Source organism: Hemicordylus capensis, chromosome 3 (assembly GCF_027244095.1).
Source record: "Hemicordylus capensis ecotype Gifberg chromosome 3, rHemCap1.1.pri, whole genome shotgun sequence".
Classification (NCBI taxonomy): Eukaryota; Metazoa; Chordata; class Lepidosauria; order Squamata; family Cordylidae; genus Hemicordylus; species Hemicordylus capensis.
In genome coordinates, this window is record NC_069659.1 from 84669911 (window position 1) to 84687318 (window position 17408).

At 43.5% G+C, this 17408-nt stretch overlaps 1 protein-coding gene across 1 annotated transcript; it reads right to left on the reverse strand.

Annotated features, from left to right (window-relative positions):
- Window positions 1-282: 282 nt before the first annotated feature.
- ADAMTS1 (ADAM metallopeptidase with thrombospondin type 1 motif 1) lies at window positions 283-17030 on the reverse strand. The gene is made up of 9 exons (XM_053307326.1): window positions 16098-17030; window positions 11059-11405; window positions 10276-10408; window positions 9340-9507; window positions 6168-6448; window positions 5624-5810; window positions 5348-5523; window positions 3948-4123; window positions 283-3426 (listed from the first exon to the last, which is right to left on the reverse strand). Exons 1-9 carry the CDS (start codon window positions 16702-16704, stop codon window positions 2694-2696), a joined length of 2808 nt encoding a protein of 935 aa, XP_053163301.1. The 5' UTR covers window positions 16705-17030; the 3' UTR covers window positions 283-2693.
- Between the last annotated feature and the right edge of the window lie 378 nt (window positions 17031-17408).

The window sequence follows — 17408 nt, forward strand, 5'->3', positions numbered from 1 at the left end:
GGATCAATTTCAGCCCTTAAATCCCTGTATCTACAAGATTTGCCTGTATCCACAAGAACTCTGGTAAATTGAATTCTCCAAATGAAAGCACATACTGTGCAGTGATTTAAAAACATTCTGAAGTTTTGCACATGTAACCTGGCTATAAATGTTGAACATTACAACATAGCCCAAGGTAGGGCTGGGTTGGGATAAAGAGATATTAGCAAACCTTTTTCATTCTTTAAAAATAACATTCTTTTATTAAAATGTTCACATCAAATGAAATAACCCACACACACATTCCAAAATTCATAAAGTTTATTATCTAATATCATATATTGCATAAATACTCTATCCTTGTTATATGTCTTTTTTTAAAAAAAGTGATAACTTAAAAGATCACATTAGACAAGAAATATAAAAATAAATAGGTTCATTAAATGCATTTATTACCAATTATAACCCTTCTCAGAAGAGAAAGAATATAAATACTTATAAAGTATGTATCATCTATAGTAATATATTTTACTATATACAAATGGAGAGCTATATTCTCTCAGTCTATGGACTGGCACAAACTTTTAAATACACGTGTATTGGCATACTGCTGTGGATGGACCCGCTATCCCTCAGCTTAGTCTTCCCTGCCTTACAAGAGACATGAACAGTGTAAAAATGTTGGGTGCCGTGGATTTAGTCCAGGAGCCAGGCCCACAAATTGTGTTCACTGGTACCCTCTCAGGGAATGAATGCTCATAATGACTTTTGACAATGTCCACCCCACTAGAGATAGAAGATACATGATAACACTGTTGCACTTGCACCTTTCTCTGGGTTACTATCCCTACTTTATTCTTACCTCCCCCCCAATAATTAGGGAAAACTGCAGTCATTTTTTGCACAGAAGAAAGAATTCGAATAAGGTTAGGGTAACAACAAATTGGTGTACTCTCCCAGTGGAGTAATCTTTGGCGGACTTTCCTGCCAATTTCATCTCCATTCCTCTGACAACACCAATAAAATATTACAGTCATTTTTGTGTTTGAAACACATTTTGAAAATACCATTTCAAATTTGGCTGTTGCAAGCCTGATGGTCAGGACAGTAAAAACATGATAATATACTGAAAGCACTGGAATGCCATCACCTCTTTTCAATCCCTAGGAGTGTAGACCTTGTCAAAAGTCACAATGAGATTTCGTCCCCCCAGAGGATACTAACCATTCCAGCTTGGTCATGTACTAATTACAAGATTTCCTGTTCATAATGGAATTGTATCAATCTGTAGCAATCCACATGTAAGTGTTACAATTGGCCAGCATATGTAGGCTATATCAACAGAATGGTCAGACCATAACAATAATTCAAATGGCAGCAAGGAGGAGTATATTTTCACAAAGAAATGAGACTATGATTTACTCATGAGACAGACTATGAATACTACTACTATTTATATACCGCTCTTCAAAGTTTCCAAAGCGGTTTACATAGAAAAATAAAGAATAAATAAATAAGATGGATCCCTGTCCCCAAAGGGCTCACAATCTAAACATGAAATATAAAAGGTAAACACAACAGCAGCCACTGGAGGGATGCTGTGCAGGGGCTGGATAGGGCCAGTTGCTCTCTCACCTGCTAAATACAAGAGAATCACCACTTTGAAAGGTGGCTCTTTGCTCAGTTAGCAAGGGTCATGAGACATGCACGTGCTGCCAAGCTAAACTTACAGTGCAATCCTAAACATCTTTTCTCAGAATTAAGTTCCACTCAGTCCAACAGGACTTACTCCCTGCATAGTATAGAAACCTTGCAGGACAATCCTTAGCATGTTTACTTGGAAGCAAGCCCAGTAGGGCTTTCTCCCAAGTAAGCATTCATAGGATTGCAGGCTTAGTTTCACTGGACTGCTTTGAAGCAAATGAGGTGTGAACCACCAGCACATACACAAAAAAGAGCACATTCCAGGCCAATGAGAATGGTATGCAGCTTTGGAACTGCTACCTTTCTAACTCTGCAGGCTGAGCATACCGACAGCAAGGAAAAGACATCTCAGTAAATCAAGAGGTTTTAAGAGCACTACATTCTATTCATCAGGAGATTTATCAAGCAGCCATTATTGTACTTGCTCATTTATGGGTGGAACATATGGCTTTAGTTTTAAATAAAACTATTATCTAAATGATAGCAGCCATGAACAGTATAGTTGAAGGTTCTTTTTAAATATTGATTTATATTTTTTTTGCTCTTTGTGAGGTAGGCAACACCTGACCAATAATTAAGCTTGGAGAAAAACTGTCTTTCCTTCCCCAACTTTGATCAAGATAAGTATTTTATCAGTACCGCAACACAACTCCTGAAGGAAAAAAGAAAACATTGACATGTTTGTTTAAACTTGCTTTGGCCGCTGCCTATGTTTTGTTTAACTTGTAACAGACTTAAAAGAGGAAATTGTAATGCCTCAGGGTTTTATCTGCTGAAGATGAAATAGCTAGTGACATTGGTTTGTCATTTTATCAGATTTTCAGTTGACAGGTTTCTTTTTCTTCCATGATGCAACATAATCTAACATTATTTGCACTGGCCCATCTCAGTGAATCCCCGCTCTGTACATTTTTCATGCAAATTACAATTTTTGCCTCTCACCCTTGTTTTCAGTGCTTTGGTCTGGGGGACAAAAAAAGAGACCTTTAGCTTTCCCAGTCTGTCCTGGTTTAGCTGCAGATTGTAACATTGCAAAGGTCTATTAGAGGTTTAGGTCTCTTTGAAAGGTCACAGCTTTCATCTGACATTGTGCTGCCATCAGAGGAAATACATTTTAATGACCTCTTTTTAAAACCTTTCCCACATGACTTAGAGCATGATGACCAGTCTCCCAGCTGCCACTGTGGGCATGGTGTGTCTGCACACGGTCGGACATCACTTGGTTTGAGTTCTTTTGCACAGTCTACAGCAGGCTGTCCATTAATGCCTCTACACTCTACAGATCTTCTCTGCCGGCCTGATCCACATGACTTTGAACATTCCCCCCATTCTTCAATAACCCATTCAGATAAAATGGTCTCTTTGATTGCGTTGAAGGATTCAATCTTTTTACTGGGAGGCTTCTCAGACTCTGTTTTCTTCACAAAATAAGTATATTTTATTTTAGATTGAAATGAATCACCCACAGAAAGGACCTGTATTGTTAAAGGTTCCTTCAGTGGACTGAAGCTGCGAATTCTTTCCAGAGAAGCAGATGAGCCACTGTACCGCAAAACGTTGCCTTTATGAGTAATGTCTTGTTCCAATGTCGATAATGTATAGTCACCATTGAGAATATAGGCACCATCAGCAGCTTTTATAGCAAGGTAACTACCTTCATGCTTTGTACCCTTATGATTTCTTTGCTTAACTTCTATGTTCGTTGCTCCAGCAGGAACAATAATAATATCCTGATAACCAGGTCTACAAGGAAGAGAGAGAGACAGAAAAAGAACAGTTGAGTCTCCATTACTTCCTTATTTACTTGTAGCCACATCAAGTATGTAGGTAAGTAGGATATTTGGGTTGAATCCTAAGAATGACTTGCAAACATAAGAATTTTGCAACCAAGGAGGGTCAATTATCACAGATTTCACTTTTCTGCTATAGACTCCTGTGCTCCCTAAAAATATGAGGGTCCCAAGAGCAAATGGTTTGGGGGAAAGTACAGGAGGCTGCAGAGGGAAGCAGGGGATTGGTGAAAAATCCACTTTCCCCCACTTGTACACTGGCACTTCTTCTGTTTGCAAGTAGTTCTTAAGATCCAACTCTTTGTAGCTCCAAAGCTAGAGGTTCCTATATATTACAAGTTATAGCTATTCACAAAAATATAATTTTAGAAGGGGAAATTCCATTCCTGAACTGTATATACATGCTCTATAACTTTAACAAAAGCAATATTTACACATTAAGGGTTTTTTTTAAAAGCTTATTTGAAGACGCACCTGGAACTAAAAAGCATGCCAGACATCTTCTTGCAGGTGGATCCATTGCCTCCACAGACACCACATTTATCAAACTTCTTACTGGAACCTATGACGCGATCGCATCCAGCTTTTACACACTGCCCCTGGACACACACTGAAGTTGAATCTGGACTACATAAGGTTCCATCCACTACCTTTAAAGAAAGCAAGGAAGCCATGATCAGAAGGTGTATATCTGTTTTTATCAGAAATAGTATCACACAAACATTTAAAATCAGTGGGCATAATCCAGCCAAAGTGAAATAAAACTGTATTGTCACCTCACATCTTGCTTGTTTATGACAGTTCATTATGCCCAAATGGAAATGGAAAAGGCTTAAGATTACAGGCCAGGAACAGCCCCATCATTATGCTGCCAAGAAGCAGAGTTCCATGGATTCATCGCCAGATGTGCAAAAGTGTGCTGTGTGTGTGGTTCCTGGAGCTATTTTTCTACATTGAGAACTTGGGGCTGCACATGAAGTTCCTGATGTTCTATCAGGAACTGAGGTCCCAGGAAAAAAGGGTGGTATAAAAAATGAAAATAAATATCAGGAACTGCATGTGTGCAACTCCAACAGAAGTTCAGCTTGTACAGACTGGCAGAATACCAGTCATCTGTTTTTGAATGTAAGGAGCGCATAGCTAAATCTAATCTCTCCTTCTCTTCTGCTTCCCTGTCAAAATATATGCCTCTCCATTCCCCCTCTTCTGCACTCTCAGAAGTGACAACAGAAGCCATCAACTGAGCAACAAGGTGCACTGGCACATCAACAAAGTACTGCTGCTTGCCTGTCTTTCTAAGCCCTATTCTTATCTTCTGCATTGGCAACAAACAGACCCTGATCTTCCAAGCACTGTGTGTGCTAGAAGATCAGGTTCTGTCTTCCAGCATCTGGAGCCCAATTAATTGCTTCAAGGATTAGGAAGTCAGCATATTGCCAAGTAATATTTTGGTATGAAACACAATCTATTTCTTACTTTATATTTGATTAACCTTTCAGCTTTTTGTGATGACTAATAGCTTTAAAACTGAAATTAAAAAGTATTCTATCTCTTTTAGAGGTTTAGTAATAGGCATTACTAGGACATAGAGATTGAGACTGAAGGAACAGCTAGATAATACAGAAATCCGGGCACTTTTGTTTAAAAACACCAACAATCACTTTTTAAGAAGGTGGAAGTCAGAAAGAAACAGAATGGATGCAAGGGGTGGTTGTTGTTTTTTTACACTGGTAAGATTAAGTTACCAGAGAAGCTAGGGAAGTGAAGTCACTGGAATAGAAAGTTAGCTTTCATATGAGCGCATGCCTTTCTAATCAACCCCAGGAGAGAATTTATTCCTGCAAAAAGCTTTTTACCCGCACTCACTCTCCTACCTTAGGCTGAAGAACAAAGAAATAGCCAGTGCCTTTTGCAAGGCAGACAAGCTTGCATCTGTCTTTGGGAGAGACTCCAGCAAACTTGGGTATCCATTCCACTGCAGGCCCAGCTCCAAAATGGGATTTGGAAATATCATTGTGAGCCTCACACTGTTCCTCCCTGAAAGTTTTGCCTGTACACAGAAAAGACATTTATTAGGCATTAGAGGTCCATCTTTAATTTTATGATATTATAGCTACATTTTTCCATTTTAAAAAGTAATTGCAGCTTACCACTGTTGTCTGGACAGTCTTCAATATTACAGGATCTGTACTGCACTCGCTTCCCTTCACAGTATTTTCCTCCATTTTTTGGCACTGGATTGTCACACTCTCGCATAGAGTACTGCACTCCACCACCACAAGTCCTTGAACAGTCTCCCCAGAGTCCCCATGACCCCCATCCTCCATGGATAGGTGCCTGCATTTACAAACACAGAAGCAACTTGCATGTTACAACGTTTTGATAAAGCATTGTGCATCAGATACAAGTTTAGTTAAGCTAAATTAAGACAAATATTTACATGTACCAACATTAAAAACTGAGTGCCTCTCAAGTTTCCACTTTTCCTTAGCCATTTATGGTTTTAAATAGTTTTAATGTTTTCAATTGTTGTAATGTTTTAACCTTTTTATTTGTTGTTTTTATTGTATTGTTGTAAACTGCCCAGATTTGGATTAGGGGCAGTATATAAATATGTTAAAACAAATTTAAAAATATTTAAATACATATATACATTATTACTCTTGCTACAATTTATTCAGTCAAAATACTTACATGCTTCTTGTCTGTCTTGTTTACACACTTGCCATTCACACACCACTTGTCTTCTCCACAACTGGTGCCATCTGCCCAAGGAAAATGTTTGGTTTGGCACACCAGCAATCCACCAGAGGTGCCAGTACACCATAAAGTTGCACATGTGCTGGCCGCATCAGGACAATGTTTGGACTCCTCTCCAAATGTGAACTGGCACTGCCTGTTTGCATCATACATTGTTCCAGGTAGATCAGAAGGAAGCTGTAGAGGCTTGTGAGGCTTGTCCAGCAAACACTCACCTGAAAAGGGATGGAGGAAAACTTTGTTAAGAAGTTGGGTTGTGTTTCTTTTAAATAAGATTGTATGGTCCAGTGAACAGAATGTCAGAATTGGATTTGGGAGCTCTCAGTGGCAATGCCTATTCAGCCATGCAAACACAGGGTGGCTTTGGGCAAGCTATCTTTCAAGATCAAGTTCTCAAATATATAATGAATGCAACACTGACTAGCCTCAGAAAGGTGTTGAGAGAATGACTGAATTAATGGCATGGTTCAGATGCAATGCTAAACCATGGCTGAGTACTATGTGAACAAGACTGAGGGAGTTGTGTACTCTCCCCTCCGCTCTTGATCTCCAGAGAAAGAGTGTGAACATTTCTGCCTTTGCTTAAGGGGAAAAACAACAACAACAAAACAACAACACAGCTCCTCGTTACATACAAATTTGGAGAGGCAGTTTATTAAGCAGCTATAGCTAGAAGCAGATCTGACTTGTTCTAACTATACTTAGTTAACAAGCCACAGTTCTTGGAATAAATACATAATAGGGAGCTGCTGCTTGTTCTTATGGCAACACAAACTTCTCTGGTGTGCAAGAGAAGTGGGGAAGAGTGATTCTGTTATGCTTGTCCAAATAGTACTAAATCATAGTTTAGTATTATGTCTAACTACACCAATGATTCTAAAGCATTTGGCACATAAACTATGCAATAAAAATGGCGGAAACAGTGGCAGTCAATATTTGATAAGCTTATTTTTAACTATTAAATGGGAGTTGCTGTTTGAACATAAGAGCCCAAGGCCTATTGAGTACAGGAGGGGTTGGCAGAAAGTAGATCAGAATCTACTGATAGATCTTTGGGCGATTACAGTAGTAACCAAGCAGTGTGGGATAGCAAACCTGTCTGGCGTCTCCTTTGGGAAGCTCCAAACCGGCTCGGGTGCCTGCAGCCGAACTGGTTCAGTGGGCCGGGGAGTGGTTTCTTTAACAAGCAGGTCCTTACCTGCTCCACTGCCGTCCTGCTGCTTTTCCAGGTGCGGCACTCACCCTAGCAAAGGCCATGGTAGCTGCAGCACTGTTCCCTGCAGCCTGCGTGTGCGGCGTCAGTATGCACATGGCCGCCACGCGTAGGCTGCAGGGAACAGTACCACAGCAGCCTTTGCTAGAGTGAGTGCCATGCCTGGAAAAGCATCAGGGGGGCAGTGGAGCCGGTAAGGACCTGCTTCTTAAGGGAACCACTCCTCACCGCCAAATGCCTGCATGAGCCATTCATGCACATCCCTAGTTTGGAAACCAGTGTTCCCTCTAAGGCATGCACACCTGTGTGCTCACAAGTTTTTTGATGTCTGCTCAGTTGATTTTAGATCCCACTCAGGACGAATCAGGAAGGCTCCACTCTGAATGCAGGCCAAGCCCAATAATGTGTCCAAAGAAAGAAAGAAAGAAAGAAAGAAAGAAAGAAAGAAAGAAAGAAAGAAAGAAAGAAAGAAAGAAAGAAATGCTGTGCAGCTTCTTCTATGTTCCTGCCCTCCATTCTCACCACCTTGGCTACATGGTTCAAAACCTGAGCCGAACTGTTAAATTTACGTGCATTATCCAGTATCTGGTGTGCCAAATCACTGAGTTCAGACATCCACTCCAAAATTTTGAGCTCATCCTCCAAATGGAAGCCTGTCAGATTAAACTGACCATGCATCCAATCCAGATCAGTGATGCTATCATCAATAGAGCTCACTATTGTGAGAATTTCCCCTTGGCAATCCTCCACCCATGAGTTGCAAAAACAAAGTTTACCCCTACTCCTTTTGATTGGAACCTTCTTACCAGTAGATAAGGTAACTTGAGAACAAGATTTTTGCAGACAGAAGCATGTTTCATTGACCATATATAACACACAGTGTTAGGAAAAACCCGGAACTTAATGTATGTAACAAGGATAATACAGTGCACACATTGCCTTGATACTGCCACCCAGGACAAAGATGGCGGGGGGGAATCAGAAGGAACACTGGTGGGAACCAGAAACAACCCTTGCCAGTTGTTCAACAACAGCAACAACCCTGCCTCCCCCCCCCGTTTTTTCCTAAATTAGGCTGCTGAAATAAATAATGCTTGGGGCAAAGCCAGGAGTGGATTATTGTGCAAAAGGATTATGAGCTTGGCCATGGTACTGAAGACAAATTCCTGGGCTGAGTGTGCGCATCCTGTTCCTTGATTTGAATGGTATGTCTACCCACTCTTGAGACACTTTTTTGCACCTGGCTCTGGCTGGTACATATCAGGATTCTAGCAAAAAATAAAAGTAGATCCTGCAAGCCTGAAGGCTGCCCACGACTGTAATATAGCATTCACTTTTCATTGGTGGCTGCTGGCCAGAGGCTCCCAGGAAATTTATATGCAGGGCACAAAAGCATCATCCCTTTCTTGTTAGTCCCCAGAATATGCAGGTCCCAATTAGCTATCATGACTAAATAGATGTTTGATACAATTTTAGGCTAAGTAAGATGCCTTTTTGAAATTCTCCCAGTGGCAGGAGAGACCTTTGAAGAGCACCCATGTGGATGGGACAATGTTTAAATAACCCAACCATTTGCATGAGTCCATAGCCAATGATGTAAGCTTTGCCCGTGGAATCAGCACCACCTGCTCCTGACTTGGTGCCAGTTCTGTGGGAAAGATCCACACAATTTCCACCCCCCACACCCATGTGGCTGGGTCAATTAAATCCTTTCCCAGTTAGTGGCAGCAGTACCCATGCAGCAAGGAGAAGACCTAAAGTGTATCTAGCAGCAGTTTTTTATTTGAATTTCTTATGTAGGGTTATTCTAATAAGTAGAAAATTAAAAAGCTAAAAATAAAAGCGATATAAAAACCCTAAGTTCACAGGAGATAAATAGAAAGCACTTCTTACCATGACCGTTATCCAAAAACGTAGTAATCATGTAAGCACTGCACGGAGACCATGGCTGGCTTCGATCCAGGTTGGAAAGCATAGATGCCATCATATGGGAGTCTCTGCTTATGCCATTAATGCTGGCACACTGCTTTGCATCATCGTGAGGCATATTAAATACATGGCCTTAAAAAAAAAAAAAAAAAAAGAGGAGAGGAGATAGCATAAAGTAACCTGCCTACATAAAGAGAGATTCTTTGAAATAATGTTGTCTGCACTCAATCTTGATGTGTACTACAGCAAAGCAGTAATACCTTAGGATATTTTGTTAGCATACATGGTGGTATACCCCATTCCAAGCACACAAATAATGATAGAACAAGCTTTATGTCAGGGCCACAAGGCAGCCACAATCAAAATGCAAACAAAAATTTGAACATAAGCTCATCTATCTTGCTTAATTAGGTTAATTAAACATTGGGGTTTTTTTCCTGCAAGCTGAGTGCAAATTCTGCTTCTTACACATAGCACTGCTCTGTGCAAGCCAAACGTAGATGAGGAAGAATTACAAGGAGCATTATTGGCAGATTGTATCCATAATGATAATATGACCAAGGCTGCAATCCTATGCATGCTTACTTGACAGCACATTCTACTGATGGGGCTTACTTCTGATTAAACATGCATAGGATTTGTGCTGTAAGGCTGTGATCTTAAGTGCAGTTATTTAGAATTCAACATATATCAATGGGACTTTCAGTTAAGGCTGCAATACTGAATAAACAATCCAGACACAGTTCTGGCCAAACACAGATTTACCACATCAGTGAGAACTAGGTCACAGTTACTGGGATAACCATGCTGATTTAATACTTAAAATATAGACCAATATGCATAAGGCATGTATTCTAGAAGGAATATGCTTGCCACAGATCTCCTTTGAATTTCAATTACCTAATTCATGAGTGGTTGTAAAAGCAGCTTGCAAGCCATCATCTTCTATGACAGAGCAACTGCGGTTTGGATCACAAACTGTTCCCACATCAGCCATCCCAAGAGTATCACATGTCTTGGCACCGCAGAGATCCTATATAAGGAAAAGAAGAGCCAGTTTCATTATTATTTAGGTCAGGAGCTAAACCTTGGCAGGAAGATCCTTACTTTGGCAGTGCATCTTTCCTTACGGAAAGAGCATCAATGCTCAGTATTTCAACAGGTATAAAGATAACTTTGCCTTGGAAGATACACAAGATATTGCACAAAGGAATAATATCACTTTGCTACACTAATTATTGCAGTCATGCTGCAAGGCATGTATGATAAAGCAGTTATGTACTGCTCCTGGAGGAACTTTTTAATCTGTTTTGTCAACAAGCCCACTTACTTCAGTCTATAAATTCACATTACAGTTTCCCTCCACCTCTTAGTGACTTTTTCTTACAGTTGTATGGCAATGGAGATCCATTTGGAACTTTGGCATAGATGTGTCTGCTTAACAACCATAAGGCAACAACATTCACAAATTAAACTCTTATACTATATATGCTGAGCTGCTTTTTGTAGTTTCCTCATAGGAGAAACTACCAAAAGTTACTTCATAATAGGTAAGGCAGTTGCACCAACCAACCCAGCAATGACTGAATCTTAATCTTTCCAAAACTGCACATTGGCTACAGCACTTAAAGGTGTGTGGGCTAGAATCACAACACACAGACCTTTTATATTCTTTTCTCTTACCTGTCTGGTGAAAAGAATTGCAGTGTCATAATGTTCAGCAAGCCGGTCACTGGGAAGATTGTGCTGCTTTTGCCAGCTGCAGAAGTTTCTTAAGGTGAGAGCAGCATTTGAGGATACATCAGGCCCTTTCTGCTCATCATAGATGACCATGATTTTCACCACCACCAGGCTAATGGAGTTCCGAATACTGGGATGCTTGTACAATTTGGCTGCCACAGACAGGAGTGTAAGGAGATAGTGCTTCAGTCCACTGCCATGAAACTCTGCCATAGATTGGTCTGCTACAAGCAAGGTCTCCACATAGCGAGGACTTGACACAAATCTTTTCTTCCTCATGCTTCTATTTCCTGTATTTTTTTTAAAAAAATGAATAGCCCATTGAGAAATTATTTACTGTGTCACTTTCAAGTTGTAACAAACAGAATGTTCCAAAGTATTTAACTAATTAGTAATGATGCAACTTTTTATTTATTAAAAACAGATACAGGATGGGAGCCTCAAGTGGGAATTCAACAGTACTGCTTTTTTTGTTTGGCTGCTTCAACCCAGGCACTCATTCACAAAGGCTGTGATAATTGGATTGCTTACTCTGAAATATTCCCACTAAGGACTGAAACATAAATCTTCTTGATACCCTGTGCAAACTTGGCTAACCTCCAGATCCTTGAAACAAAAGGCTAACCATAGGATCAGGTCCAAAGCTCCTCCAAGAGCAAGGATCCATATATCCTACAATGAACGTCAATGCGTACAAGGAGTAGGGCTTTCCCTACTTATTCTGGAACTGGCACACCTCCATGATGATGACAGCCGATTTTGCGGTTTGGAAACAGAAATCCTTGCTTGTTTCTAGGAGGAGTTATTCCTCTGGCAGAGGAGGCTCATTCTCCTGATGCTGTTAACACAGAGATGGGCAGACTTCTGCCGGAAGTACCGTATATCCCTTCCCTCCCAGCACTCTTACTATGCTAGGAATAAACTTCCCTTTGCACAGAGGAATTCTCACGTCTCTCTCCATCACCTGGAAAAAAGTATTTATCGCTCTACTTATCTTCCTGTATTCTACCAAAGACAATTACAGAGCTCTGTGGTCGCCAGGAGTCCACACTGACTCGAAGACAAACTTTACTTTTACTTGTCTTCAGGTAGAGGGGAGTCTCATCTTCCTATAGCTAGGTGTCAGTATACTGCAGACAGACAGGAGTCCTATCTTCCCCATCCACACCATTCTCCTACCTCACCCAATCACATCATCTCACAACAGAGTAAAAAGCTTCCTTTATCTTTTTTCCAAACACAGGGATTCACATGAAAACCAGGCCTCACTGGCTGATATTGTAAGAAAATGAGGGGATTCTCACAATCAGGCAAAGGCGGGCTAAGGGAGCCTAGCCCGCTTTTACCTGATCTTCTGCTGCCACAGGAACCACGCAGCTCCCGGAAGCAAACCCTCCTAATTCCCCCTCCCCTTAGACGAGGTTAGTGGAGCAAGCGCTCCGCTAACCCCGTCTTTTCAATCATGTGTTGCTGTGGCTCTGTGCCGCAGCAACGCATGAGGAGACCCCCGCTGGGAGGCTGAAATAAGCCTCTCTACCCTTCGGGTGTCTCCAGGATGCCCTGCGCACTTGCGTGGGGCATCCTGGAACTTCCGAGGGCCATGCAGCCCCCGCCAGCCCCATGATGGAACTGGCAGTCGTGTGGACGGCCAATCCAGCCGCCCAGGGCTGCTTTCCTGCTCGTCTCCCTGCAAACCCCTTCCTGGCGAGTCTTACTGATCGTGAGACTCGCCTCAGTTAATGTGTTATAGAAGGCTCTGCAGCAATGTGACTGAGTCAACTCCTCCGTGAATCTTGTTGCACCAGCAGGTGAAACTTCCCTGCTCTGCCCAGCTCTAGAAGCACTCTGCAAGAGAGGAGACATGTTGCTGACCCTCAGTGACTGGTTTCCTTTCTCGTCAAGTGCCTCTGGAGCATGGGCAAAGCTGGGAAGTTTCACCTACTGGTGCAACAACATGTATGGAGGTGTAGCGGAAGACTGTGGGGGGGGAGTTCCGTGTGGGCCCCTGTCACATTTCCACAGAGCCAAAATGTGTGCTCTCTTATGAGTGTCCTTAAGTATATTCTTCTCAACCCTGGAAACTGCTATACAGCGTGGTATCGAAATCAATGGTGTCAGCCATTGTTTCCTAACTGAGGAGAAGTTCCCCCATCCTGATTTTATTCCAGAATTTGGTTTCTATGTGAACCCTTGCATTTTTTTTTTAAAAAAAATGTAATTAAACAAAATAAGAGGTATATATATTGAGCCTGGAATGAAGACTCCATGCATCTGTCTTGGCGTTATCCTATGGGATTCACAGGACTTTAGTTTCTTCTCAAGGCCTTATGGATTATGTCACGCTGCCTGGAACTGGATATCAAAAGCCTTGACTGAGGTTATTGAGCTCCTCGTGGAAGGCAGAGTGCAGGAAAAGCAGCTTGTGCCAAGCTTTGATTGCCTGTGTGACCCAGTTTCTCTGACCTCACTGCACTACTTTCTTTGCTTCGGAGACTGCGCCCTTGTCTTACATGCCCTTCCCCTCCATCTTCTCATTGACTGTCTGTGTGAGTCATGTTAAACAGCTTTCATTCACAAATTCTTCCTGGACTGTTAATTTCCTTCACCATCTCTACACCTGTGTCAAGGGAATGGTTTTAGATATCACACTGTATAGCAGTTTCCAGGGTTGAGAAGCATATACTTAAGGGTACAGTAAGCTTGATTCACTATTGATTTTTGCCTGTGTAATTTGTAGTGGAAATTTCCTAGTTGTACAGCCATGCAAATTAATGGAAGCAGCAGCAGTCTTTAAGTTATCCATACTGGTACAGATGCTGTACTTGCCTCCCTGTGGAGTCAGCAGCTGTGGACACCGTGTGTGTTCACACGCACATGTGCATGTGTGTGCAATTCACAGGGAAAGGAAAAAAGGATACACATTCTCTCCAAGGACATTACTTCCCTGATCTTCAAAGAAGCCACATGGGGTTGTTAATTAGTTTTAAAAGCCAACACAGGAAATCCTAATCATGGATCTCCTGAGTCACACCTACTTTGGCCTTGTTCTTTTAAAAATATCACTGAAGTTACTTCAAAAAGCATTCACTGCTGGATTTAAGCTTTCAGAAGTCCAACTGCTTTGTGAGGCCAAGAACACTGTTTCATCCATTGGGATCCACTTATGTGGATGAAAACGTCACTGCACCAATTTGTCTCACTCATACTTTAGGACTGATAATAATGCCAACAGCACAATCCAATCCATATTACCTGAATAGAAGATGACTTTGAATTTAAGACAACCCTCTTGAAAAACAGAGGTTAAATACAGGTTATATCTGTATGTACCCTAAAAGAACAGGGCTCTAAATTTAAGAAAAACCCCGCCCAATTTCTAACCCCAAAGAACTTAGAAGGAAAACTAGTCTTGGATTCAGGTAAACTTAACCTAGTATTTACCTAGTAAATTTACCTCGTATTTAGAAGCAATATTGTGTTCACTGGGGCTTGCTCTGAGGAAAGTGTGCAAAGGATTGTAGTCTAAAGCTGCATTCTATGCACACTTACCTAGGAGCAAACCCTAGTGAATACATTTTTACATGCACTGAATTGGAACCAACTTCTACTGATACTGAAGTTCATGGAACTTCCGCTACAAGTAAAGGTCAGACTGAAGGTCTCCAATTTTGGAACCAAGTCTGCACAACTGTTCACAGATAGCAGACTTAAATATTTAGGACCCAAAGTACACTTCAATGGAATTTGATCTAGACATATGTTACATCCCAATCCTAAACAGATATACTTGGAAGTTAAGTCCCACTCAGTTGGTAGTAAGTGTGCCTAAGAATGCAGCTCCTCAAAGCCCTAGGGCTATTTTAGTTGAAAAGAAACTGAATCACACGGCCATGATGGATACCATGGAATTGCATACCTATCCTCAGCCTGAACACTTTACATTAAGCTAAAATCCCATGCACACTTGCTTAAGAGCAAGTCCCTAACACAGAACTTGCTTAGAAGCAAATATTCAGTGAAGCTGCACGTTCTGTTGCTTCCAATGGAATTTTCCTTCCACTTGGGTGCACTCCTAATTCCGAAGTATTCCCACTTTAAATTTTTGAGATTTCTCCAAAATAAGAGATTTGAGAGGCTACTTTAAAAAAAAAAATCATCACATTGGGCCCTTACAATAGTCTTTGGAGGAAGAAGCAGAGTTCATTCTTACTACATGTACGAACTTTAAAACTACTCTTAAGTAATAAGGGGCGGGGCAGAGAAGTGAGTAAGCGATTTGACTGCAATCCAAAACGATAGGCTCTCAAGAGTAACCTCACAGACGTCCATGATACCCCTCTTAAGTGCGTCCCATCTCTAACTCATCCCAGAGGGCTATTCTAGAGTAAATGGCCACAGGATCGCATCTTAAATCTTGAAGCCTGTCGTTTCTTACAACGAGGGAATGGTTACAATCCACACACCAGTTACTCCGGAGCAGTCCCAAACAGTACACAAAGACTCCTCCAGTATAGGCGACATGCAGATTACAACTGAAAACCGCTGGAAATAGTGTCCATTGGACCACTAACTTCCAAAATCAATACACCTAGGCTTGAAGAGTAAAAGGCACTTTGAATAGCTCATCCGGCCAATTGTTCCTTGTTAAGTACTAGTTCATGTGTTTTTTATTTGTATTTTTTTTTTAACACAGTGCAACAGGATGTGAACCGCAAACCACTGAAACGAGCTCTATAATTTCACTGCAAGCAAACCAACTTGGTTGTGAGTTAATGTTGGTCTTTTGGATCACAGGTTTTGGAGTGCCCAATCGCAAGCAGTTAAATAGAACCTTTGGGTCACGCCGGGCGCATGCGTGCCACGCAGCATCCCGCTGACGTTCCCCCGCTGAACGCCTTGCTTGGGTTCGGTGGTTTCCAAGCAAGGGCAGCGAAGGGAAGCCCAGCGCGCTGCGAACCGGCTTGGTCGGGTCTTAGAAGTACCTGAGCGGTGCACGTGCTCGGGCGGCGGCAGCTGCTGCCCTTCAGCCGCCGAGGGGAAGGTGCTGTCCGTCACCCCGCACTTAACACCGCCGCCCTGGTGGAGATGCTTCCGCAGGCGCCGCCGCAGGACGTGGAGCTGCTCTCCTCCTTGCGAGCGGGAGATGTTGGCTGGCTGGATGAGGTACTCTGCCCCGCGCAGATAGAAAGCGCCGCGGATCCCTCCGCAGAGGCTGAGGGCAGCGGCAGAGGCTGGGTCCCCGTTGACGGTGCCCGAGTAGAAGCAGCCGGCCAAGGCGGCGCCGACGGGCTGCTCGGACGCTTCTTCTGCTTCCTTCTCCCCTCTCGGGGGGCGACTGCCCACGTATTGCAGCGTCAGGTCCGGCGCCAAAAAGCTGCTGTCCGGCTGCAGCTCCAGGCTGATGCGCTCGCCAAAGGCGTCGAGGCGGTAGAGCCGCCCGCCCGCCGCCGGTTGCTGGTACTCGGCAGAGTCCAGGCTCACGGGCACCACCAGCTGCTGCTGCTGCTCCTCCTGCAGCCGCGGGCTGCCCTCCGCGGCCAGGCAGAGCAGTAGCGCGCTCAGCACCAGGCTTGCTGCCTCCCTCTTCATGCTGCACACTCGGCGCGCGAGATTACGAGAGGCAAAGGCGGCAGAGAAGCAGCACACGCGCCCCCCGAAACTAACTTGAGGCAGCACCTGCGTTTCTTCCCGGGACAACGACGACTCCTCCGACCAGGGCTGTCGCCGCACCGCTTCCAATAGCTAAGGCGGCGGAGGCGGCGGCTGCAGGGCTCGGCTTCTCCTCACGAGCCCAAAGTTAACTGGCAGCTGCCGTAGTTCTACCCGCTGCTGCGGCCGTCGTCTCCGCCAGGCGGCTGCTGCTGCTGCGTCCCGAGAGAGGCAAGTCCCCGCTTTGCGAGCGCCTCGGCTGTTCGCCGTGAATGCGAGCCCCAGAGCGGCCCGCGCTTCCCTTTATGGCACTCGGCTGCTGGGGTGAGCACCCACCACCGCCCCCTTTGCTGGTAGGCGGGACCCCCGTGAACAAGCTCTTGAGCTCACTTGTGCGTAACTCGTGGCGGCTGGAGCTGCTGCTTGCTGGATGCCTGCCTGCGCCTGGCGAGCGGCCACTCCCTCATTTGGGGCGAGAGGGAGCGCAGCCCGGGCGGGGGAGAGACCTGCTCCGCACACGCACATTGAGCTCCGGCTCCAGAACTTAACAGGGCCAAGAAAAGCACACGAGCCGCGCTCCCTTCGCTCTGCCCCTCCCCACAACTCGCGCCCGCTGTCTCCCCTCTGCCAGAAGCTCAGGTTTT